This window comes from Rana temporaria, chromosome 10 (assembly GCF_905171775.1).
Source record: "Rana temporaria chromosome 10, aRanTem1.1, whole genome shotgun sequence".
NCBI lineage: Eukaryota > Metazoa > Chordata > Amphibia > Anura > Ranidae > Rana > Rana temporaria.
The window spans coordinates 116506289-116532230 of NC_053498.1; the positions used below are offsets into that span (position 1 = coordinate 116506289).

At 42.2% G+C, this 25942-nt stretch overlaps 1 protein-coding gene across 1 annotated transcript in view; it reads left to right on the forward strand.

Annotated features, from left to right (window-relative positions):
- Positions 1-25942, forward strand: part of TMPRSS5 (transmembrane serine protease 5) — a 78661-nt gene that overhangs the window by 9765 nt on the left and 42954 nt on the right. Inside the window, exon 3 of the mRNA XM_040326022.1 lies at positions 11255-11359. Within this exon, the coding sequence (XP_040181956.1) occupies positions 11255-11359 (105 nt within the window). The remainder of the gene's footprint in view (positions 1-11254; positions 11360-25942) is intronic.

Here is a 25942-nt window from a genome sequence, read left to right on the forward strand (position 1 = left end):
TCAGAATTTTCGATTGTGTGTACAGGGCATTAGAGAATAAAACCAAGAAGCAAACACTGGAGTGGTAAATAGATTATTATTATTTAAAATAATAATTATTATTATTGTTCCGTTTTAGCTATAGCAGTTTGCGTTTGAATCATCCACAGTTTCTGAATACTTATTAATATTCTTAAATTTTTTAGCATTAAATGGTAAGAATTCAGCGTACAGAATAAGATAACTAGTTACCCCGTTGATCCATGACATTTTAAAGTCGATGAATATGACTTTGGTAATAGAACTACATAATAGAATTGTATTTTACTGGCTGAAGAGCCTGCTTTTACAATGGTGATACAATCTTGTGCGTAGCAATACTTATTAAATGAAACAAAGCTCTATTATAGAGAAATTTAATAAGGACCTTTAAAAACATCATTGTTGGAGTAGAAATTACATAAATCCTACAAAAATCTTACACTAAAAATTATCCAGCAACAACTAATGGGACAAGCAGAATATTGGAATTAATTATATAGGGCAATACACAATACTCTTATTCCTTTCATAAACAGCATTTACCAGAAATAAATGGATTTCAATAACACTCTATTTTTTTTTCTTACAATAAAACTCCCAGAGTGATAACATATCGCAATAGGAATGGTTACAGAATTGTTTGGAATATGGAGAGAAAAAAAAACAGTTTACAAAGGCTGCTCTAAAAGGTACTTTCAGGAAATAATGACTTTGTGACACAAGATTTGGTGATTTGGACACTTTAGAGGCCCTTTAAGTGCTTTATTTTTACTTGACTTGTGTAAGCTTTGAATCATTTAGTGGTCTGGATTGGATTACCTTCATATACAAATATTACCTACAGTGCTATTTATTAGGTGAAATTAGGTGGTTTTGGATTCATTTTTGTAAGTTTATAAGGCATTGTTGACACTACAGTGGATTTAAACACAATAGAGTTGATTTATTAAAGGATAATACATTACTGACTTTGTAGGAGAGGTTTCACTTTGCATGGGAACTTTCCCCAAAGCTTAACAAATCAGATGAAACGTCACTTTGCAAAGAATATTCAATTACATGAAAGGGGGAGAAAAAAGCACTTTTGCTTGCATGTGATTGGATGATAGATAATAATGCTGATTCACGGAGTCGCCTTGTTGTTCTATAGGTATCAGAATATCTCTGCATTTCCATGTATGAGCAGCTTTGCATAAACTAGATGCACCACTGGCTAAAAATCATTCTCTACAGAATAAATAAATACTGATGGCCCGCAATCCCTAGCCCAGTATGTACCCCTTTATTGGGAAAGGGATTGAGTAGGAGCATTATTTATTTAATGTGTAGAATTGTCTTATCACCTTTGGGTATCAAGAAGAATGTTGTCTCTGTTAAAATTAAAATTGGATAAGATTGGAGCAAAGGGTTTTTTGCCTTCCTTAGGATCTCCTGCAGGTTTAGGCCCCTTTCATACCTGCGGATCCCATGATCCCATGAGATTTCTTTGCATACACACTGTCAAGACCAAATCTCGTCGTTCTCAAACGCGGTGACGCTCAACACATACGACGGCAGGGGAAGTTCGATTCCACTGGCACAACCCTTGGGGCTGCTTTTGCTAATCTCATGTTACTGCGTTTTAAGTAAAAGTTTGGTAAGAGATGATTTGCAATAAAGTATCAAAATAACTATGGAACCGTGGTTCAATGATATAAACAGCGCTATGAGATTGATAGTGTCTAGCCCCAAATAGGAGCTTTAAATGAGAACGTAGGTGGTGTGCTAGGTGACCAAAAGACCAGGTATTAGTGCACCCTAAACCTTATCTATAGATTCACCAGGTAATGTGATGGTATCACCCTCTGGGATGTAACCTTACCACAGTGTACAAGAGGACTGGCGTGTTAATGTCAGTACTCTCAGGCACACCTTCCTCTATTCTCTAAGTCAGCCCTCAGTCGAAGTCGGAAGTGACGAAACGCGTCAGGGCGTGGCTACATCGGCGCAACACGGAAGCCTTACTGCGCTCCACAGCTGACCATCAGTTCCCCAGCGATACCAGCACTTGGGCGGCCTCTGGTGCCCAGAGAACGGCGGTGACAGCAGGAGTTTGACAGGCTTGCATTTTGGTTCATTTACTTCGTTTTTTCTGTACGGGCATTTACATAGGGGGTTTGTTCTCCTTTGCATTGTGTGGGACATTGCTTAAGCGGTACTTCACCATTTAGTATTTTCTTTTGTTTTATGTGCCTTCAATGGAATGACCGTGGCTGACTTAGAGAATAGAGGAAGGTGTGCCTGAGAGTACTGACATTAACACGCCAGTCCTCTTGTACGCTGTGGTAAGGTTACATCCCAGAGGGTGATACCATCACATTACCTGGTGAATCTATAGATAAGGTTTAGGGTGCACTAATACCTGGTCTTTTGGTCACCTAGCACACCACCTACGTTCTCATTTAAAGCTCCTATTTGGGGCTAGACACTATCAATCTCATAGCGCTGTTTATATCATTGAACCACGGTTCCATAGTTATTTTGATACTTTGTTTTATATCTTTATTGGGTTCTTTACCCATTTTTATAATAGCTGCTTTTCTGGATTTTTATCAATTTTAATCACTTTTGATAATCCCAACACACTTGACTTCACATCCTTTTTCCTCACTTGGGATCAAGTGACTTACTGCCCATTGGCGCCGGAAGTGCATTTAGGTTCCCATTTGTCTAGTTTATGCACCTCAATTTTATTGTAAGAGATGATTTGCACTTTTCAGTCTGTTACAGCGTGACAAATGTGCTATCTCCATTACAAACGCTACTTTTACCGAAGGTGCGCTCCCGTCTCATAATTTATTCTGAGCATGCGCGGGTTTCTAAGCATACACAAGAACGTGTTTCTCGTCGAAAACCAGCCCGACGAAGAAACACGACGAGGAAATTGAGACTCCCGTCGAGGAAAAAGAGAACTTTTTTTCGTCAAGTTCCTCGATAATTTTCTCGATGAAAAACATACACACGACAATTTTCCTCGGCAAAAAAGCTCTCCCACCAAGTTTCTTGTTGGATTTTGTCGAGGAAATCGATCGTGTGTACGAGGCCTTAGGGTTCTAAAGATGCAAAGTTCAATAGTTGCGCCACTTTGTGTTGGTCTATAATTTTAAAAATGTTTCCTGGTTGAAAAGAGCAGCCATTATTAAAATTATAATACTATCTGGACTTCTATATTTTATGCACACCTTCCATATTAATTTACCTTCCACCTTCTTCAAATGCCTAAAATCTTTACAACAAAAATGTATCTGAGCCTACAAAATGCCTTGAATTAGATTCAAATCAGTCAGCAAACCCAAAGATTGAAGAAGCATGGGCCTCCCAGATTTCCGAAAATACTATTATGCTGCACACCTCGCCGGAATTATAGTCTGGAATTGCCATGATGTTAATTAAGACTGGATAAAATTGCAATGTAAGCTCACTTCAGTACCACTAAAATATTCTCCCTGGGTATCATGGTCATGCCTATTCAAACCTCTGAAACCGCACCCATTGACAGGAGTAACTCTTTAAGTATTATTGAGCAATTGCACAACACAATATCTCATCTTCACCGGGTTCACTAACCCCCATAGCAGATTATCCAGAATTTCCATAAGGTATCACCAATGCAAATATCCAACTAGGGAAAATGGCAACCCTCTACTTGCTGTGCATTGTTTCCACCATGGTCTAATAAAACCCAAAACTGCTTTTACAAAAAAAATTCAGAACAGAACACTGCCCAAACTGTACTACAATTGCATAGTTATATTGTTAATCATAAACAAAAACAGAACTTTATCAGACCTATACAACTTTCGAGATGTGTCTAAAAGGTTCCAGGGGTCTAACGTATATATATCTGATTCTAACAAACAAAAAACAACACAACAGATACATTTAAAGCGGGGGTTCACCCAAAAAAAAATTCTAACATTACATTAAGCTCCATACCAACATTGACTGTACGCGGATCTTTTTTTTTTTGCCGTACATACCGTTATATGTTTATTTTCCCCCCCGGCTTCCGGGTAGTGAATCCCCCGGGAGTGGGCGTTCCAATGCACAGGCTAATTAATTGACGTATGACATAAGCTTCCCCCCGGCGCATACGGCCACGTCACGAGTTGCCGAAAGAAGCCGGACTGCTAAGCGGCTCTATACGGCGCTATACGGCGCCTGCGCACCGACTTTTGGCTTCTTTCGGCAACTCGTGACGTGGCCGTATGCGCCGGGGGGAAGCTTATGTCATACGTCAATCAATAAGCCTGTGCCAAGGAACGCCCACTCCCGCGGGATTCACTACCAGGAAGCCAGGGGGGAAAATAAAGATATAAAGGTATGTACGGCAAAAAAAAATCAGCGTATAGTCAATGTCGAAATGGAGCTTAAAGTGGAGGTTCATCCAAAGAATCAATTTTTAACATTAGATTGGGCCTAATTACGGGAAGCAGAATCGGGTGTTTTGTTTAAAATCAATGCAGTACTTACCTTTTTTGAGATAGATGTTCTCCGCCGCTTCCGGGTATGGGCTGCGGGACTGGGCGTTCCTATTTGATTGACAGCCTTCTGACCTTCGCATACAGCGCGTCACCAGTTTCCGAAAGTAGCCGAACGTCGGTGCGCAGGCGCCGTATAACGCCGCACCGACGTTCGGCAACTCGTGACGCGCTGTATGCGACCGTCGGAAACCTGTCAATCAAATAGGAACGCCCAGTCCCGAAGACCATACCCGGAAGCGGCGGAGAACATCTATCTCTAAAACAGTAAGTACTGCATTGATTTTAAACAAAACACCCGATTCTGCTTCCCGTAATTAGGCCCAATCTAATGTTAAAAAAACATTTTTTGGGTGAACTCCCGCTTTAATTTAATGTTAGAACATTTTTTTGGGGTGAACCCCCGCTTAAAGGAGTGGTGGGAAACCACACTCTGATCTCCAATTCAGGAGAACTAGTGGAAAATAAACATGCCTTAAGACCCACCAGGGTTCAATAAGCACATGTATTAATGAAAAGGGCAATGCCCTTTAAGTGCTCCATTTTGGAAACAGATTTGTGACTTGACTATTTTTATCACAGACCTGGGAATAAGCCTCACACCAGCATGTTGTCGACTATACATCTCTGCATGCTCCATGCGGACATATAAACTTTCTTTGACTAAACACACACTAAATGCAGCCAAATGCCTAATTTCACATCATTGGAAATCAACACGTCCTTCTACAATCAGAGAATAAACACACAACTATCACCTTCTGTCTAAACTCCGGGTAAAATACATATATTCCCCTACCACCCTCTACCCTTCCTACTAACCATCTCATTCTTCGGTAGCTGATACCCCCTGTTTCTACTCCTTTTTTCCTTTCTATCTATAACCCCTTCATCTACCAGTTGTAATATTCTTCACAGCTAAATTAGCACCATAGCCCTATCCTTTAATGGTATATTGGCCTGCAGAGTCATGACTTCACTTCTGAGACCAGCACCTTGAGCTAAAAGTGTTGCTTGTATTACTGGCTACTGAAAGAAGATTGCTGATAATAATCAATTTTATGTACCTGTATCTCCTCCAAAAATGTAAAATTCTGCTGTACCAATATGACGTTACTACAGTAATATACTATGGCCCGGATTCACAAAGCACTTACGCCGACGTATAACAAGTTACGCCGTCGTAAGTGCAAATGTGCGCCATCGTATCTGTGCGCCGGACCCACAAACAGAGATGCGCCTAAAACCAGGCTACACCCCGCCGACGTATCTTGCTTACGCCGGCGTAGAGTGGGTGCACATTTAGGCTGGGAGCATGGTGCTGCTCCCATTGATTAGTCATTCAAATATGTAAATGAGGGAAATACGATTCACGAACCTGCGTGCGCCCGACGCAGGCTACGAGAGGTGCGCGTAAGTTGTATGTCCGGCGTAAAGTTATGCCCCATAAAGTTGGTGTAACTCGGCAGCAGACATGCAATGGTCTGCACCAGGGAACACAAGCCGGCCAAGCCGCCGTATTTTACGTTGGAGGTGTGTCTGGCTGGGCGTAGGTTACGTTCATGGCGTACGCATTGCTCCGGCGTATCTTAGGCAGTTGTTCTGACGTGGTTGTGAGCATGCGCAGGGGGATGCGTCCACGTCACAGCGCATGCGCAGTTCGGTAAACGTACTTGTCTGGCGCTCGGACCATCATTTGCATGGGGTCACACCTCATTTGCATGGGTTTGCATGGGTCAAGCCCACTTCCACCTACGCCGGCCTGTGCCTTTGAAACCTACGCCACGCCGACGCAGCGTTGGGAGCACTGGCTTCCTGAATTCCATTCTTGCCTCTCTGCGCTGCGTCGGCTTAACGTATATTATTTGCGCTATGGCGGCATAATGTGTGCCCGCTCTCTGTGAATCTGGGCCTATGTCTCTGTAATTCTTTTTTTTTATTTTTTTTTTATAAAAGTTCATATTGTTAAAATTTGGCAGCAGAAACTCCGAAATCTGGAGTTGCTCACAAATCCTCCCTATAGCTTAATTTGTTCAGCAAAATGAATGTGGTAACTGTATTGTTTGGAAGCAGCATGATTTATAGTGAACGCTTCCCTTAATTCCATTGGTATAAACTGTTCTTTTTGTTACATAGTTAATATGCAGGAACATAATCTCATGGTCATGTACATAACAAGGTTATAAAAATCACAATGGGGTTGGTTTACTAGAGGCAAATAGACTGTGCATTTTTCAAGCGATGTTGCACTCTCCAAAGGCATTTGCTCCAGAGGTTTAAATGTAGAATTAGGCATAAAATGCTTTATTAACTATGTTTAAAATGGCTGATTTTGATCATTCAACAAACAGTTGTGCAGGATGTATATGTCTATATACACATAATTTATGCAATATGGTATGTATCAGAGATTTGTATTCAGTAAATGGTCTGTATGTTTGCATGTTAATGTATGGATGCATGCATGTTGAATCTCTGAGGGTTTATTACTTGATTTAGTAAAGGAAAGGGAATTTATAAGAAACAGTCTGTATAAATTTATGATCAGTATTGTTCATAATAGATTATATTTTTATGAAGAACCGCTTTGATGATTTCGTATTATTAACCACTTAACCCCCGGACCATATTGCTGGTCAAAGACCAGAGCACTTTATGCGATTCGGCACTGCGTCGCTTTAACTGACAATTGCACGGTCGTGCGACGTGGCTCCCAAACAAAATTGGCGTCCTTTTTTCCCCACAAATAGAGCTTTCTTTTGGTGGTATTTGATCACCTCTGCGTTTTTTTGTTTTTGCTCTATAAACAAAAAAAGAGCGACAATTTTGAAAAAAAAAATTATTTTTTCCTTTTTGCTATAATAAATATCACCCAAAAATATATAAAAAAACATTTTTTTTACTAAGTTTAGGCCGATACGTATTCTTCTACATATTTTTCGTAAAAAAAAATCGCAATAAGCGTTTATTGATTGGTTTGCGCAAAAGTTATAGCGTTTGCAAAATAGGGGGTATTTTTATGGCATTTTTATTAATATTTTTTTTACTAGTAATGGCGGCGATTAGCAATTTTTTTTTTCGGTACTGCGACATTATGGCGGACACTTCGGACACTTTTGACACATTTTTGGGACCATTGGCATTTTTATAGCGATCAGTGCTATAAAAATGCATTGGATTACTATAAAAATGCCACTGGCAGTGAAGGGGTTAACACTAGGGGCGGGGAAGGGGTTAAGTATGTTCCCTGGGTGTGTTCTAACTGTAGGGGGTGGCCTCACTAGGGGAAATTACTGATCTTCTGTTCATTGTATGAACAGAAGATCAGCATTTCTCTCCCTGACAGGACCGGGAGCTGTGTGTTTACACACACAGCTCCCGGTCCTCGCTCTGTAACGAGCAATCGCGTGTGCCCGGCAGCGATCGCGCCCGCCGGGCACGCGCACAGGAGTTGGGGGCGAGTGGGGGGCACGCTCCTCCGGCCCCTAGTGGCCTGCTCAAGAGCCAACGTTATATTACATGCTCTCGCGCAGGGGAGGCGACCTGCCGCCGTAAAACTACGGCGGCTGGTCGGCAACCAGTTAATCGACTATTTTTAAGCATTCCCCCAAATGTATGGGGGGGGGGTTATAAGTTGTTATATAACTACCAAGTGTCACCAAATATTAAATAAGAAACATTTTAAACTTTTAAATTTATAAACGAATAACATTTTTTCTAATTATAAATCTGAACTTCAGCAAGCTGCTGAGTACAAAGATGAAATACCAAAAGGTGGGCATTTTATTTGACAAAGGGTTCTGTCTATCAAGTACTAAGATTTTGCAAAGCTGCAGAACTTGAAGTAAGATTCCACCTTTGTCATTCCCACTGCTAAAATGTGACTTCCACCACAGAAGAAAAATAGCAACTCCCCAGACAGTGAGACCTCCGACTTCGATAAATCAGAGGTCCATGGCACATTGTAGATCAAACCTTGTTTCAAACCTTCTGAAGTACTTGGATATGCACTCGCCAACCACCATTGCATGCTAAAGGCAATATTTTATCAAAAGAATGGACTCCAAATGCTAGAGGGCAAAATGTGCTTATGTATGGCAAATTTACATACAGGATTAAAAGGGACCAGAGCCAGAATCGCTCTCCCAACAATGTAATGTCAGCTTTCCTTCAGACGTCCCTAAAATACATAACAATGTCCTAATAGTGCAGATCCTCTATTACTTAATTATAAATATATAAGATATTACATTTATTTTGTGTTGGTGGTTGATACATGCACATATAAGGAATCTAACTTTAAGTGTTTCACTTTATGAGATTTGATGTACAAAGTTCATTTGACTTCTGATTTATCTGGATTTCACTGTCTGGTGTTATTTCTGTTCTATTGGTAAAGTCGTGTTCAAGCAGTTGTGATTACAAAAAGATGCCATTTTGGAAAGTTCACTTTTTTGAAATTCAAAACTAAATGTGGTCTATCTGCATGCTGCTGTGCTTTTATAATTTATTTTGTATCACACATATTTATAATTTATTATATTAGTGCAGATTTATTTAAAATCTATAGTAAAGTTCAAAGATTTACACAGCTCTGCCACACAGCATGACCCTATCTGGCAGGGTAGGAGACTTGAGTTTTCTCTGTAGCAGTTAGGTTAACACTTACAGGTCTTGTCCCTCCCCTAGTCTGTGAATGGACAGTGAAATGAGAAGCAGCTCACTAATAAGTTCATTCCTGTGTCACTTTGTTCTCTCCCCATAATCATGTTTCTTGTAAGAAATAAGCAGAGCCATACACCTTCCTAAGTGGCCAAATTGTGTGGCCAAATTGCACAGTGGGAGAATCTTAAAGGGGCAATAAATACCAGGAGTGCAGAGTTGAGGGATGCGCTATGTATGGAGTGCAGAGTTGAGGGATGCGCTATGTATGGAGTGCAGAGTTGAGGGATGCGCTATGTATGGAGTGTAGAGTTGAGGGATACGCTATGTATGGAGTGTAGAGTTGAGGGATGCGCTATGTATGGAGTGCAGCGTTGAGGGATGCGCTATGTATGGAGTGCAGAGTTGAGGGATGCGCTATGTATACTCCATACATATACTCCATACTTAGTTGAGGGATGCGCTATGTATGGAGTGCAGAGTTGAAGGATGCGCTATGCACCGATTACTGTGTAAATGTCACTTGCAGGGAAGGGGTTAACACTAGGGGTTAAATGTGTTACCTAGGACAGGGTTTGACAAATTTGCTTGGAATCTAGGAGCCAGCTAAAAAAGTTAGGAGCCAGAGACACGCCCCATTCCGCCGGGCTCGTGCACAGAAGCGAACGCATACGTGAGTAGCGCCGGCATATGAAAGCGGTGTTCAAACCACACATGTGAGGTATCGTCACGATCGTTGGAGCGAGAGCAATAATTCTAGCCCTGACCTCCTCTGTAACTCAAAACATGCAACTTGTAGAATTTTTTAAACCTCTCCTGTGGAGATTTTAAAGGGTAAAAGTTTGTCGCCATTCCACGAGTGGACGCAGCCCGACGCAATCGTGCAGCAGGGGAGGGTATCCTGTGTCTCTGTGTGCCCCCACCTCCCCTGCCGCTCAATCGCGTCATGCCGCGACAGCCGGTAATTGAGGCTGCAGCTTTGCGGCCTTCTGCAGGCCTATGCTTCCTTCCCCAGATGCTAGGTCGCTAATTCTAGTCGCAATTGCAACCTGGCACCCGGATTTTGTCGAACCCTAACCTAGGGAATGACTTTAAATGTGGGGGGATGGGATTGACTAGGGGAGGAGATTGATCGATATTCCTATATACAAGGAACACGCGATTGGTCTCCTCTCCCCTAACAGGATGTTGATCTGTGTGTTTACAATTGCGGGTGCCCGGTGGACATTGTGGCTGCCGGGCATGCACATCGGCTGCCGAGTGACGTGGCAGAGCCACTCTGCGGGCGTTATATTACAATGGTTGGGATGGGAAGTGGTTAAGGACACTCGGGTGTAAGCTGTCCGGTTTCCGGTTGATTTGTTTATGTTAAAGGGGTTGTGAAGGCAGAAGTTTTTTTTTATCTTAATACATTCTATGCATTAAGATAAAAAAAACCTGTGTGTAGCAGCCCCCCAGCACCCTCTAATACATCTGTCTAGCGATGTACACGAGTCCCTCGGTCGTTTGAGACTTTCCCTCCTGATTGGCTGAGACACAGTAACGGCACCATTGGCTCCTGTGGATGTCAATCAAAGTCAGTTAGCCAATCAGGAGAGAGAGGGGGTGGGCCAAAAAGAACCTCCATGTTTGAATGGACACAGGGAGTTTCAGCTTGGCTCGGGTGCCCCTATAGCAAGCTGCTTGTTGTGGGATCACTCGTCAGGAGGGAGGGGCCAGGAGAGCCAAAGAGAGTCCTGAAAAGAGGAAGATCTGGGTTTCTCTGTGCAAAACCATTACACAGAGGAGGTAAGTATAATATGTTTGTTATTTGTCTTTAAAAAAACAAACAAGACTTTACAATCACTTAGTGTTACTAACATTACAGTCTTGGTACTATATCACCCTTTTTCATTTGTGAAAACTGAGAAGAATGCATTTAAAACCATTGCCTTCTCATTGTCTTTTGTAACCAAAATCCATTCATAATCTCTTATAGGGCCAATCTGCTCTGGCCTCACTTTCTTACTGTTAATATATTTAACATATTTTATATATGTTTTGTATTTCAGATCTAGAAAAATCACGAAAGCAACAATGCATTGCCCGGAAGATTCTGATCCTCCTTTTTGCTGCTGGAGTTGTTACAGGGACAGCCGTGGGAGTTTACATACTAGGTATACTTATTGTATACCACATTTTGGTTGGTTTACGGTGGTTGCCAAGTGGACAGCAAACTACAGATAAATGTTGATGATGATGATGATGGTTACCTTTTTCCATACACATATGCAGTCCTATTTTATGCATAAGTAGCCATTGATTGTATACTAATCAATATATATATATATACACACAATGAATCATAAATGATAACCAATGATTAATGATTTTGGATAGTTAATAAACAATTCATAGGCCCGGATTCACATACATTGGCGCATATTTATGCCGGCGTAGCGTATCTTTTCTAGGCTACGCCGGCGTAGCGCAGAGCGCCAAGCACAGTATTCACAAAGCACTCGCCCCCAAATCTACGCTGGGTTTCCTCGTAGGTGGAAGTGGGCCTGAGCCATGCTAATGAGGCGTGACCCCATGTAAATGATGTACCGAGCGTCATAAAGATACTAATAACGTATGGCGCATGCGCCGTCCCGTGGACGCAACCCAGTGCGCATGCGCAGAATCACGTCGAAACTACTCCCTAAGATACGTCGAATCACTGCCTACGATGTGAACATAACCTACGCCCAGCCCTATTCACGTACTACTACGTAAACAATGTAAAATACGACGGCTGTTCCCTGGTCTATACCTTTGCATGAGTTACGCCTCCTATATGGGGAATAACTTTACGCCGGACGTACGACTTCCGCAAACCGCGTATATGATGCGCCGGGCGCAACTACGTTTGTGAATCAGCGTATCTCCCTCATTTGCATATGTGCATAGAAAATCTATGGGAGCGGCAAATATGCCCAGCTTAACTATGCACCCACGATACGACGGCGTAGGCAAGTTACGTCGGTCTTAGGAAGCCTATTTTCAGGTGTATCTAGTTTTGTGGGCACGGCGCACAGATACGATGGCGCATAGTTACACTTACGCGGCGTATCTCGAGATACGTCGGCGTAAGTGCTTTGTGAATCCGGGCCATAGTCTTTTTTGTTGACTTGTTTTGAATTATTGCTTCCTCATCCTGCTGTGAAAACCGGAATTCCATCATTTATAAAAACAACATAAAGCTCTATGAGTATTAAATGAAAACGACTAAATACTAGCAACAATAACTAACAGCAACTAATATAATAATAACCCCTATTGACCTCTACATATAATCAACATAATATAAAGTGACCAGTGCAGAATAAGAAAAAATATATTAGTCCATTCCAGCATTTGTGCAACATGAGAGAATATATCAATTCATTCAAACGGTGAAGAAACAAACAATTAAAGTCCAAAATAAATATCCAAGCTGTGCAACAACTTCCAGTGTTCAAAAACATTCTCAATCTTATTCCATCTCGCTGTGCTGTGATTAAATGCACCCAGGTGGATGAGCTCTCTCCAGATTAAAGTGGATGTAAACCCTCCATACACCCAGTGAAGTGAACAGCCTCAGATGATACACAGAGATGAACCAAATCTCCATATATAGGTTTTTTTATGTACATCTGCTGTCTTCACATTTATATACTGTTTAGAAGTTGAGATCCCGTTAGAAGATTTTCTCTTCCTGTTTAACACAGAGTGTGCTGTCTGGGCATACAGCCAAGATAGCTGACATTGCTGATTGGAGAAAAGGCACACACCCCCTCTCCTTATAGGCAGAGACTCTCAGAGGTGTTTTGTAATAGGGCCAGCTCCCTGTTAATCTATTTTACACTGAACTCGACGAGGAACTCAATGTGTTTGGCACGTCGAGTTCCTCGGACGTGTGTACGGGGCCTAAATCTTTCTGTTGTGTGTCTACTTGTGCCACACGGAGCATGGAGACAAAAAGAGCAGCATTGAGAAAAAAAATGCCGAAAAGCATGAACAATCTCAAGTCCATCTCCAGAGATCATAATGTTCCTGTCAGGGCTGCTGTTAGGAATCATGGGACCCCGTACATCCTACCAGACAGCCCCCCCCCCACAAAAAAAAATATCCAAACAATATTTTCACAAAAAAATACACTGAAATCATTATTTTTAGTGAGTAACATAGCACAACTTAAAGTGGAGGTTCACCCGGAAAGGACAATTTTTAAGATTAGATTGATGCTCATTTTGTCAAGGGGAATCGGGTAGTTATTTTTAAAAACAAAGCAGTACTTACCGTTTTAGAGAGCGATCTTCTCCGCCGCCGCTTCCGGGTATGGTCTTCGGGACTGGGCGTTCCTTCTTGATTGACAGCCTTCCGACAGCCTTCCGACGGTCGCATCCATCGCGTCACGAGTAGCCGAAAGAAGCCGAACGTCGGTGCGGCTCTATACGGCGCCTGCACACCGACGTTCGGCTACTTTCGGAAAATCGCGACGCGATAGATGTGACCATCGGAAGCCTGTCGGAAGACTGTCAATCAAGATAGGAACGCCCAGTCCCGCAGCCCATACCCGGAAGCGGCGGAGAAGATGTATCTCTAAAACGGTAAGTACGGCTTCGATTTGAAAAAAACTACCCGATTCCCATTGACAAAATGAGCCTCAATCTAATCTTAAAAATTGTCATTTCCGGGTGAACCTCCACTTTAAGTTGTGCTATGTTACTCACTAAAAATAATGATTTCAGTGTATTTTTTTGTGAAAATATTGTTTGGATATTTATTTTTTGTGGGGGGGGGGCTGTCTGGTAAGATGTACAGGGTCCCATGATTCCTAACAGCAGCCCTGACAGGAACATTATGATCTCTGGAGATGGACTTGTAACCTTGAGATTGTTCATGCTTTTCGGCATTTTTTTTCTCAATGCTGCTCTTTCTTGTCTCCATGCTCCGTGTGGCACAAGTAGACACACAACAGAAAGATTGAGTCAATGTTTCACCATGGTTGCTGGTATATTGTTAGCATCTGTTAATTAAAGCAGGTGAGTTTAATTACAACTTACAGCAGCACCACAAACTTAGAATGCAATTATTTCTTACAATTGTGAGAAGGTGCCAATCATTTTGTCCAGTCCATTTTTGGAGTTTTGTGTGGAATGTGTCAGATTTGGCTTTTTGTTTCTCCACTTTTTTTGTGTCATACTAATACACGAGAATGCCTAAACATTTGTAATTGCAACAATTTTCTGGGTGAAGTGGTAAATTATCTGACAGAAATGCAGGGGCGCCAATATTTTTGGCGATGACCGTACATTGGAAGAGGCAGGTTATTAATTATAGAATTACAGTAAAACCTTGGTTTGAGAGTAACTTGGTTTAAGAGTGTTTTGCAAGACAAGCAACATTTAAAATTTATTTTTGACTTGATATACAATCAATGTCTTGATATACAAGTAGCGTCATGTCACAACTGAGTATAAAAGAAAAGAGAGGTGCCTTTAAGTGTAGCAATATGGTTACATTTAATGAAGCTACAAGATTTAGCTACACTTATGCCGCGTACCCCCAGTCGGAATTTCCGACAACAAATGTTCGATGTGAGCTTGTTATCGCAAAATCCGACTGTGTGTATGCTCCATCAGACATTTGCTGTCGGAATTTCCGACAACAAATGTTTGAGAGCTGGTTCTCAAATTTCCCGACAACAAAACTTCAAATTTTCCGACGTACAAAATTTCACGCAACGTCGGAATCAAGCAGAAGAGCCGCACTGGCTATTGAACTTCATTTTTCTTGGCTTGTCAAACGTGTTGTACATGACCACGTTCTTGACGTTCGGAATTTCCGACAACATTTGTGTGACCGTGTGTATGCAAGAGCCAACATTCCGTCGGGAAAAAAAATCCACGGTCGGAATGTCTGATCGTCTACACGTGGCATTAAAGGCGCCTCTCTTCTCTGTAGCTACTGCTGGATTTTGCATCTAATCCCCTTGTGGAGGCTTCCATTTGTGGATGGACATTCTATGGTTACACAATCACATTGCTATAATATTTTTATGTGGACTATAAACTAAAGGACCTATGAAAAAACGGTTGTGGAACCAAACATTTGAGTTTCCATTATTTCTTATGGGGAAATTCGCTTTGATATACAAGTGTTTTTGGATTACAAGCATGTTTCTGAAACGAATTATGCTCGCAATCCAAGGTTTTACTGTATATGACAGGAGCAGCTTTAGCAATGTTGCAATATTTCTAGGGTAGCATTAGAAGTTCAATGAAAGGCTTATATTGTTGCTTTAAATTTTCTTTTATAAGCTCTTTTACATATTTCACATTTACTAGTCCATCATTTGCCAGTAATTAGTGAAAGATATTTGTTTTATTTCTCCCCAGTCCCCACCAATCCCTGCAGTCTACAGTACCAGAACATATGAACAGTACCGCCAACTTCCTACAATTCACAAGCAATTTGCAGTATTCCCACTGTGTGTGAGAAATAAATATAAAATATGAACTAATAAGGAGCTCTGCAAGCACATTATGCAAACTCCCCATTTAGAATAAAATATTCATAAAGTAAGAAATTAAATCACAAGGCTTTTTATGACTTTCTATACATTTCTTCTGTGTGAAAGCCATGAAATTGCACTGCAGGCAAAAATGTATAAAGTATAAAATATACCACATTGAGAAACTCTGGTGGTGAGGATATATATATATATATATTTACAGCATTGCATAAGGGCTTTGTATTAAATTGCTAAACATCTAAAACTGTTTGAAATTGGGAATTCTCATTCCACCAGCATTAGGTTGCATGATAGCTTGTTATTCAGAAATCTATGTCTGCCAATGCCCATACATTTAATTTAAAGGAGAGAACAGGTTTTTAATGGTCCCCAGTCTACCACTTGATGCATTGCAGGCATACACAGCTCATGCTATTACCAATATGCAATGAACTGTGCTAAAGTAAACAGATATGGATGAAGGAGCAGAATATTAATGAATTTGAAGAGTATATACATTATATAATCCCTGATAGCAGCTTTTAGTTAAAGCGGACCTTGATCTTAAACTTAAAGTGTTTGTTAACCCCCAAAAAAATAAAAAAAATACAGATCCTGGTCCCTTAAAGCAGATTGAAGTCGAGTTCCACCCAACGTTAGAACTTGTTCTTAAAGGAAAGACCTCCCCTCCACCCCTCGTTTTTGGATAGTTTTTTCTCAATTGGATTTAGGTCTGGAATTTGATTGGGCCATTCTAACACATGAATATGCTGTGATCTAAATTATTCCATTGTAGCTCTGGCTGTATGTTTTTGTGTTGTTGTCCTGCTGGAAGGTGAACCTCCTCCCCAGTCTCAAGTCTTTTGAAGACTCCAACAGGTTTTCTTCTAAGATTATCCTTGATTTGGCTCTATCCATCTTCCCATCAACTCTGACCAGCTTTCCTGCCCCTGCTGAAGAAAAGCATCCCCACAACATGATGTTGCCACCACCATGTTTCACGGTGGGGATGGTGTGTTCACGATGATGTGCAGTGTTATTTTTCCTCCACACATAGCGTTTTGCTTTTAGGCAAAAAAGTTAAATTTTGGTCTCATCTGACCAGAGCACCTTCTTCCACATGTTTGTTGCATCCCCCACATGGCTTCTCGCTAACTGCAAATGGAACTTCTTATGGCTTTCTTTCAACAATTCATTTCTTCTTGTCACTCTTCCCCATAAAGGCCAGATTTGTGCAGTGCACAACTAATAGCTTTTCCCACCTGAGCTGTGGATCTCTGCAGCTCCTCCAGAGTTGCCATGGGCCTTTGGCTGCTTCTCTGATTAATGCTCTCCTTGCCCAGTCTGTCAGTTGAGGTGGCAACCATGTCTTAGTAGGTTTGCAGTTGTGCCATACTCTTTCCATTTTCAGATGATGGATTGAACCGGTGAGATGTTCAAAGCTTGGGATATGTTTTTATAACCTAACCCTGCTTTACACTTCTCCGCAACTTTATCCCTGACCTTTCTGGTGTGTTCCTTGGCCTTCATGATGCTGTTTGTTCACTAAGGTTCCCTATTGCCTCGTACACACCATCGGAATTTCCGATGGGAAAAAGTCAGACAGAGTTTACATAGAGAACATGTTCTCCTTTTCCTCCAATGGAATTTCGTTGGCATTCCGATGCAAATTTAGTCTAACAAAGATTCGATCGTGTGTACAGGGCATAACAAATCTCTGAGGGCTTCACAGAACAGCTGTATTTATACTGAGATTAAATTACACACAGGTGGGCTCTATTTACTAATTAGGTGACTCCTGAAGGCAATTGGTTGCATTAGATTTTAGTTAGGGGCATTAGAGTAAAGGGGGCTGAATACAAATGCACGCCACACTTTTCAGATATTTATTTGTAAAAAAGAAATAATACCATTTATCATTTTCCTTCCACTTTACAGTTATGTGAAATGTTGTGTGTGTCTATCATATACAATCCCAATAAAATACATTTACGTTTTTGGTTGTAACATGACAAAATGTGTAAATTTTCAAGGGGTATGAATACTTTTTCAAGGCAATGTAGCTCTAGATGGAAGACTGTAGAGATCACCTGATCAACACTTTTGGAGAAAAAAATACTTTTTCAGAAAAATAAGTTTATGTTTTAGTCATAAATAATTATGGGTTCACTTTATTATTTCAACATCAGCCAACTGGATGTATGGGCTTAGAGACTACAATTTCCAAATATGTTATCTTAGCCCCCGTTCACACCTAGGCGTATATACGCCTGTAGTGCGACGCCGCAGCCGCCCCTGAGACGCTGGAGGGATGATTTCACATTGCCCTCTATGGAGATGGTTCACATCTCCACGCTGAACGCCGAACGCCGTACGCCTGCCGCCTGAAAACAAGTCCCGGACCTTTTTTTCAGGCGGCTTTCGGTGTTCGGCATAGGAGATGTGAACCATCTCCATAGAGGGAGTAAGGCTGCATTCACAATCGCAGCGTTTTGTCGCCGCAAATCGCGGTACAAAACGCTGCAATTTGTCGCCGCAAATTCGCGGGACAAAATGCCGCGATTTTGTACGCCAAGGTGTGAATGCAGCCTAAAAGCGTAAGTAAACTGATCGATCTAACAGTTTCAAAAAGCAGTTACATTTCCGGCATGCCGGGATTGCTAACTGTCACATTGGTTGTGCTCTCAACCAAACTGTCAAACCATCCAATGGCTGGTGCCATAACTGATCACATGTGCAGCATCATGGCAGTTGAAGATTAAACATAGGCCAAGATGGCAGCTTCCTTGCCTGAAAATGATAGGTGGGTTTACTTACACTTTAAGTTATGTCTTGTATCAAATTCTACATTATAGTTGTCTCTCTTCTCTTTAGTGATATACGCTACTGGGATCCCTATAGAAAGGGATTTAGAGAGAGAGAGTTCCTCCTCCTGAGATAGTGGCCCTTAAATTCTAGCTTGGTATTGAAGGACCGGGCTCTTTCGTGCTTCCATTGATTAGAAGAAGGATATAAAGGGTGGTGGTATTTATATAAATATATATATTTATAATATTAAATATATAAAATATAAAATTTTCAATTTTCAATATCTGTTTGTTACTGGATCAATCGGTTTTCCAGTTTACCCATTTGAAGAAAAGCCATAAGACCCTCTTCTTACACATACTCCTGCATTGCCTTGATTTAAGGCTTTAGAAAAGTCACTGAGCTGTTTTAGAAGTCAGGCCTCGTACACACGGCCGAGGAACTCGACGTGCCAAACACATCGAGTTCCTCGGCCAGTTCAGCCCTGAAGCCGCCGAGGAGCTCGGCGGGCCGAGAGCTCCCATAGAACATGTTCTCTATTTTCTCGACGAGTTCCTCGGCGGCTCCATCGGGCCGAAAGTGTACACACGACAGAGTTTCTCGGCAGAATCCGGCTCTGACCGAGTTTCTCGCCGAATTCTGCCAAGAAACTCTGTCGTGTGTACGAGGCCTAAGCCACATGTGCTCTTCTTGTTGAAACACCAGCCCAATACTTATGGGCCTATAGGCTAGAGTCTGTATAATAAAGGACCGAATATTCACCAACCCTCTTAACCACTTAAGACTCGGACCATTATGCAGGTAAAGGACCTGGCCCCTTTTTGCGATTCGGCACTGCCTCGATTTAACTGACAATTTCGCGGTCGCGCAACGTGGCTCCCAAACAAAATTGGCGTCCTTTTTTCCCCACAAATAGACCTTTCTTTTGGTGGTATTTGATCACCTCTGTGGTTTTTATTTTTTGCGCTATAAACAAAAATAGAGCGACAATTTTAAAAAAATGCAATATTTTTTACTTTTTGCTATAATAAATATCCCCCAAAAATATATATAAAAAAAACTTTTTTTTTCCCCTCAGTTTAGGCCGATACGTATTCTTCTACATATTTTTGGTAAAAAAAATCGCAATAAGCATTTTTTGATTGGTTCGCGCAAAAGTTATAACGTTTACAAAATAGGGGATGGTTTTATGGCATTTTTATTAATATTTAATTTTTTACTAGTAATGGCGGCGATCAGTGATTTTTTTTTCATGACTGCGACATTATGGCGGACACTTTGGACACTTTTGACACATTTTTGGGACCATTGTCATTTTCACAGCAAAAAGTGCTATAAAATGCACTGATTACTGTGAAAATGACAATGGCAGTGAAGGGGTTAACCACTAGGGGCGCTAAAGGAGTTAAGTGTGTCCTATTGTGTTTTTTTTTTACTGTAGGGGGCATGGCTGGACGTGTGACATCACTGATCGTCGTTTCCTATGACAGGGAACAGACGATCAGTGACAAGCCACAGAGAAGAACGGGGAAGGTTTGTTTACACTCGCCTCTACACAAAAAGACACACAAGCTCCTGCGCACGGGTGGATTGTCCGACAGTTGGTCAATATTCCGAATGGGAATCTCCACAAATATCAAAACTGGTAACAAAGGCCTTGCTGCCCTTCAGGGACGGGGAACATCCTAGCAGAGAACGAAAAGAAGAAAAAGAAAGGCGCTCCAGCCTAGTGTATTACCGTTTGACTGCCGGCTTATGCGTTTCAAGGCAACAGAAGCCTCTTCATCAGAGCTCAGCAGTGGTGCTGAGCTTTGATGAAGAGGCCTCTGTTGCCTTGAAACGCATAAGCCGGCAGTGACACACCTCTTCCCCCCCATTCGGGATTGTGGCTCGAGGGGTATTCATCATCCACCGTTGTTGACAAGCCTTTTACACTATCTCGTTTGTGAGTAGTTTTATTTTATCTTATCTATTTATTAAACTGTCAAACGGTAATACACTAGGCTGGTGCGCCTTTCTTTTTCTTCTTTACACTCGCCTCTCCCCGTTCTTCAGCTCCTGTGACCCAATCGCAGGGTCCTCGGGTCCCACGGGCGCAGTCACGGAGCTCAGGACTAGGTCGCCAGCACGCCACCGGCGGAGCGCTCGCGGCCCATGGCTGGGCTCTTAAAAGCGACGTACCTGTATGTGCCTGTGCCCTTCTGCCGACGTATATCGGCGTGAAGGGGTCCTCAAGTGGTTAAAGACATTTTGGCATAAGCAGTTCCAACATAAATTAATACAGTTGTAGGAGCAGACTCAACCAACTTCCGGGGGGTTGTAAAGGTTGGTAATTCAAAGTACTAGGAAGGTTAGTTAACAAGTTTGTAAATGCCTAAGAAAGTGTGTAGGAGATGAGTGCAAAAGATGGACATTCCCAGAATGCCTTATCTTCAGAGAGCAAAAGAGTGAGCAAGATGGGTTTTCTAACTTGCCCACTTGATGTTCCACGACAGGATGTCTACCAGTCTGCATTAGCATGCCACCATGGATCTATGATTGGCCCTATCCCACCAATCGAGTTCAAGGCTGATAGATTTTCATTTTATCTTGCAATCCAGAATTCTCTGCACACCCTGTACTAAGGAGAATAATTGCACCAGTGAATATTGTAATGTACCGATGTAAAGTGTATCATTTATATTTTAATTGCGTGTCTAAATATACACTATATAACCAAAAGTACTGGGACACCCTCCTTTACACACACATGAACTTTAATGGCATGCCAGTCTTAGGTCCAGATTCTCGTAACATATTTATGTTCCGCCTCCGCAACTTAGACGGGCAAGTGCTGTATTCTTAAAGCACTTGCTCCGTAAGTTGCGGCGGAGTAGCGTAAATAGGCCGGCGTAAGCCCGCCTAATTCAAATTTGGAACAGGGGGGCGTGTGTTATGTAAAATAACCATGACCCGACGTGATTGACGTTTTTCACGAACGGCGCATGCGTTGTCCGTGGACATATGCCAGTGTGCATTGCTCCAAATACGCTGCAAGGACGTATTGGTTTTGACGTGAACGTAAATTACGTCCAGCCCCATTCACGGACGACTTACGCAAACAACGTAAAAAAAATTAATTTCATTGCGGGAACGACGGCCATACTTAACATTGGTACGCCGCATATACGCCTCATATAGCAGGGATAACTTTACGCCGGGAAAAGCCTAACGTAAACGGCGTATCTGTACTGCGTCGGCCGGGCGTACGTTCGTGAATTCGCGTATCTAGCTGATTTACATATTTCTAAGCGTAAATCAGCGTACACGCCCCAAGCGGCCAGCGTAAATATGCAGTTACGATACAACGGTGTAACACACTTACGCCAGTCGGATCTAAGGGAAATCTATGCGTAACTGATTTTAAGAATCAGGGGGGTTATCCACAAAGCCGCGGCGCAACGTAACTTTTCGGATTTAAGTTACTCCGCCGCAAAATTCCCAAGTTAGGTGCCGATCCACAAAGCACTTACCTGGAATTTTGCGGCGCTGTAACTTAAATCCGGACGTACTGCGCATGCTCCGTCGGGTAAATTACCCGACGTGCATTGCGCTAACTGACGTCGCTCCGACGTCATTTGCTTAGACGTTAACGTAAATGGCGTCCAGCGCCATTCACGGACATCTTACGCAAACGACGTAGAATTTAAAATTCGACGCGGGAACGACGGCCATACTTAACATGGCTTAAGACAACTAGGGCTTAGCCCTAGTTTTACGCGGCGGAACTCGACGTAAACGACGTAGATTTAGAGCGACGGGCCCGTCGGAGCGTTCGTGGATCGCCGTAACTGGTCATTTGCATATTCTACGCCGGCCGGAATGGCCTCGCCACCTAGCGGCCGGCCTAGAATTGCATCCTTAAGATCCGACAGTGTAATTCAATTACACATGTCGGATCTTCGTCCTAACTATGGGAAACTGAGTCTGTGGATCAGTTCCATAGTTAGGACCAGGGATACGACGGAGTAACAGCAGTTACTCCGCCGTATCTCTTTTGAGGATCTGGCCCCAGGTGCATAGATACGCCGTCGTATCTCTGAGTTGAGCCGTCGTATCTTGAGATACGCCGTCGTATCTCCTTTGTGAATCTGGGCCTTAGTCTGTAAGGCCCCACCCTTTGCAGCTATAACAGCTTTGACTCTTCTGGGAAGGCCGTCCACAAGGTTTAGGAGTGTCTATGGGAATGTTTGACCATTCTTCCAGAAGTGCATTTGTGAGGTCAGGCACTAATGTTGGAATTTCCAATCGTGTGCACGCGGCATAAGACTAGGATGACAGTGTCCGTGTAAAGGTAGGTGTCCCAATACTTTTGGTAATATAGTGTATTTAAAATGTATCTTCATGCCCCGCACACCAGCACAGTAAGAGAGAAATAAAAAACATCAGAAATATCTATATTTTGCTTTACACATCTGTTTGTTTATATAAAGGTTGTTGTAGGTGGTAAATTCTGAGCGCTTAAAAAGAAACCTACATCATTCATATCTCTCTATTTTAATTGGTTTTCCTTGACAGCTTGTTTGGCAGTGCACCCCGCAGAGATCATACAGGCTTTTACACTGAGGTATCCACTGCTCAGACATTCCTGCCTGGAAAAGGTGTGCATAATTAATAAATGTTTTACTGTGTGATTTATTACCAACATTATGTATAATTAATTAGAATCCTAACAGCAACAAGATAGCGTTATGTTCTTTCTCATTTACATTTGAAGTAGCAAGTTACAGTTTTATGACAGGACTACACAATTTTTCTCTTTAACTGCTTGCCGACCAGCGCACGACGATATACGTCAACAGCTTGGCTCGGACAGGCAGAAGGACGTACCTGTACGTCCCCTTTAAAATCACGGCATTGTGGACACGCGTGCGCGCCCGCCGCACACTCCATGAGCACGACACGGGGATACCCACGATTGTCTCGCGGTTATGCCCTGTACACACGATCGGTTCGTCTGATGAAAACGGACCGTTTTCATCAGACGAACCGATCGTGTGTGGGCCCCATCATTTTTTTTCCCATCGGTGAAAAAAAATAGAACATGTTTTAAAATTTTCGTATAGTTAAAAAACCGATAGAAAAAAACGATCGTCTGTGGGGAAATCCATCGGTCAAAAATCCACGCATGCTCAGAATCAAGTCGACGCATGCTCGGAAGCATTGAACTTCGTGTGTACAGGGCATAAGAACGGTTGATGTGAACAAGCATCTCCCCACTCTGCCTAGTGACAATCGGAAACGATGATCACTGTCTTGTTATGTGTAGCCCATCCCCCCTACAGTCAGGCTGCATTCACACCTGAACGGGGCGTTTGTTACCCCGATTTGCCGCAAAAAAATTGCGGCGTTTTGTCCCGCGATTTGCCGCGACAAAACGCAGCGTTTTTTTAAGCCTAACATACATCGGAGGGGTGATCAATAGTGTTGAGCAGAATATGCCATATTCGATTTCGCGATATATCTCGAATATATATTCGAATATTCGAGATATATTCGCTAAATTCGAATATTCGTGATATTTTATCGAAATTAATTGAATGCGATTTTTCGCTATTGCGAATGCGAAAATAATTGCGATTTTTTTAATAACTGCGGTAGGAGCGCTCTGATTGGCTTAGAATATTCGTGATATTTTATCGAAATATCGCAACATGCGAATGCGATATTTATTGCGCAATTTCGAGATATGCTGGAGGAGCGCTCTGATTGGCTCAGAATATTCGTGATATTTTATCGAAATATCGCAACATGCGAATGCGATATTTATTGCGCAATTTCGAGATATGCTGGAGGAGCGCTCTGATTGGCTCAGAATATTCCTGATATTTTATCGAAATATCGCAACATGCGAATGCGATATTTATTGCGCAATTTCGAGATATGCTGGAGGAGCGCTCTGATTGGCTCAGAATATTCCTGATATTTTATCGAAATATCGCAACATGCGAATGCGATATTTATTGCGCAATTTCGAGATATGCTGGAGGAGCGCTCTGATTGGCTCAGAATATTCCTGATATTTTATCGAAATATCGCAACATGCGAATGCGAAATTTATTGCAGATATTTCGAAAACTGCTGTAGCAGCACTCTGAAATCGAATATGTATGATATTTTAACCAAAATACATATTGCGATTGCGATTTTTCGATCGCGCATGCGCAATTGCGCGAACAACACGCGACCATTTCCTGGAGCCTTGCCAGTTTCCAACTTATGATCGCAGCGCAATCACACAGCAACATGGTTGGAAGCAATTTCACTAAGTCTGAGGAAAAGTTGCTGATTTGTGTAAGTATTTTGACCACTGTTATTTCATCATCTTCAACTGCATTTTAGTCTAGTTTAAAAGTTAGTATATATGATCAGATATTAGTATTTCACAAAAAATGTGTCTCCTGCTTTTACAAAACTACAAGTCCCAGCATGCCTGGACAGCTGCAGACACCCTGGTTGGCAAATGTGTATTTAGGCACTTTTCCTTGTTATTTAGCATAATGAATTTAACATTTTATTGGACATAGGACGTATGCGAACGTCCTGACTTCAGTGTCCTCAAGGCCCAAGGACGTTCGAATACATATTGCCCTTTAGATGTTGCAGAACTACAACTTCCAGCATGCCTGGGAATGCTGGCACTTCTAGTATTGTAAGTTCTGCAGGCCCACATTTTTCAGGCCTTTATGCACGGGTCTCTAAACTGTGGCACCCTAGATGCAGCAAAAGTAAAATTCTTAGCATGCACTGACAGACCGTGGCTGATGGGAGTAGTAGTTTTGCAACAGCTGGAGGTGGACTGGTCTTGAAACCCAGAGTTAGGTAACAAACCCGTAGTGTTTTGCAACCATTCTGCCTCCAGCTGGTTATTTTCTGTTGAAAAGCCTGTGGCGTGCAAAACACAACCCAAAAACTCCACCCGGTGCAAGGAAAAATTTGCACACACCTAAAGAGTGACATCACAAAAAACTGCGACGGTTGCATACGTCAGTGGTCCTCCGAAAAGGTCCCGTCTCTGACCCCCCGGGGCGTTAGGCTCCTAGGCTCCTGACAGGGAAAAGAGTTACTGTGGTCCATACAGCCGAAGCCATATGGACCCATCTCGGTCCAAGCAGCGCAATCAACACGCGAACAACACGCGACCATTTCCTGGAGCCTTGCCAGTTTCCAACTTATGATCGCAGCGCAATCACACAGCAACATGGTTGGAAGCAATTTCACTAAGTCTGAGGAAAAGTTGCTGATTTGTGTAAGTATTTTGACCACTGTTATTTCATCATCTTCAACTGCATTTAAGTCTAGTTTAAAAGTTAGTATATATGATCAGATATTAGTATTTAACCAAAAATGTGTCTCCTGCTTTTACAAAACT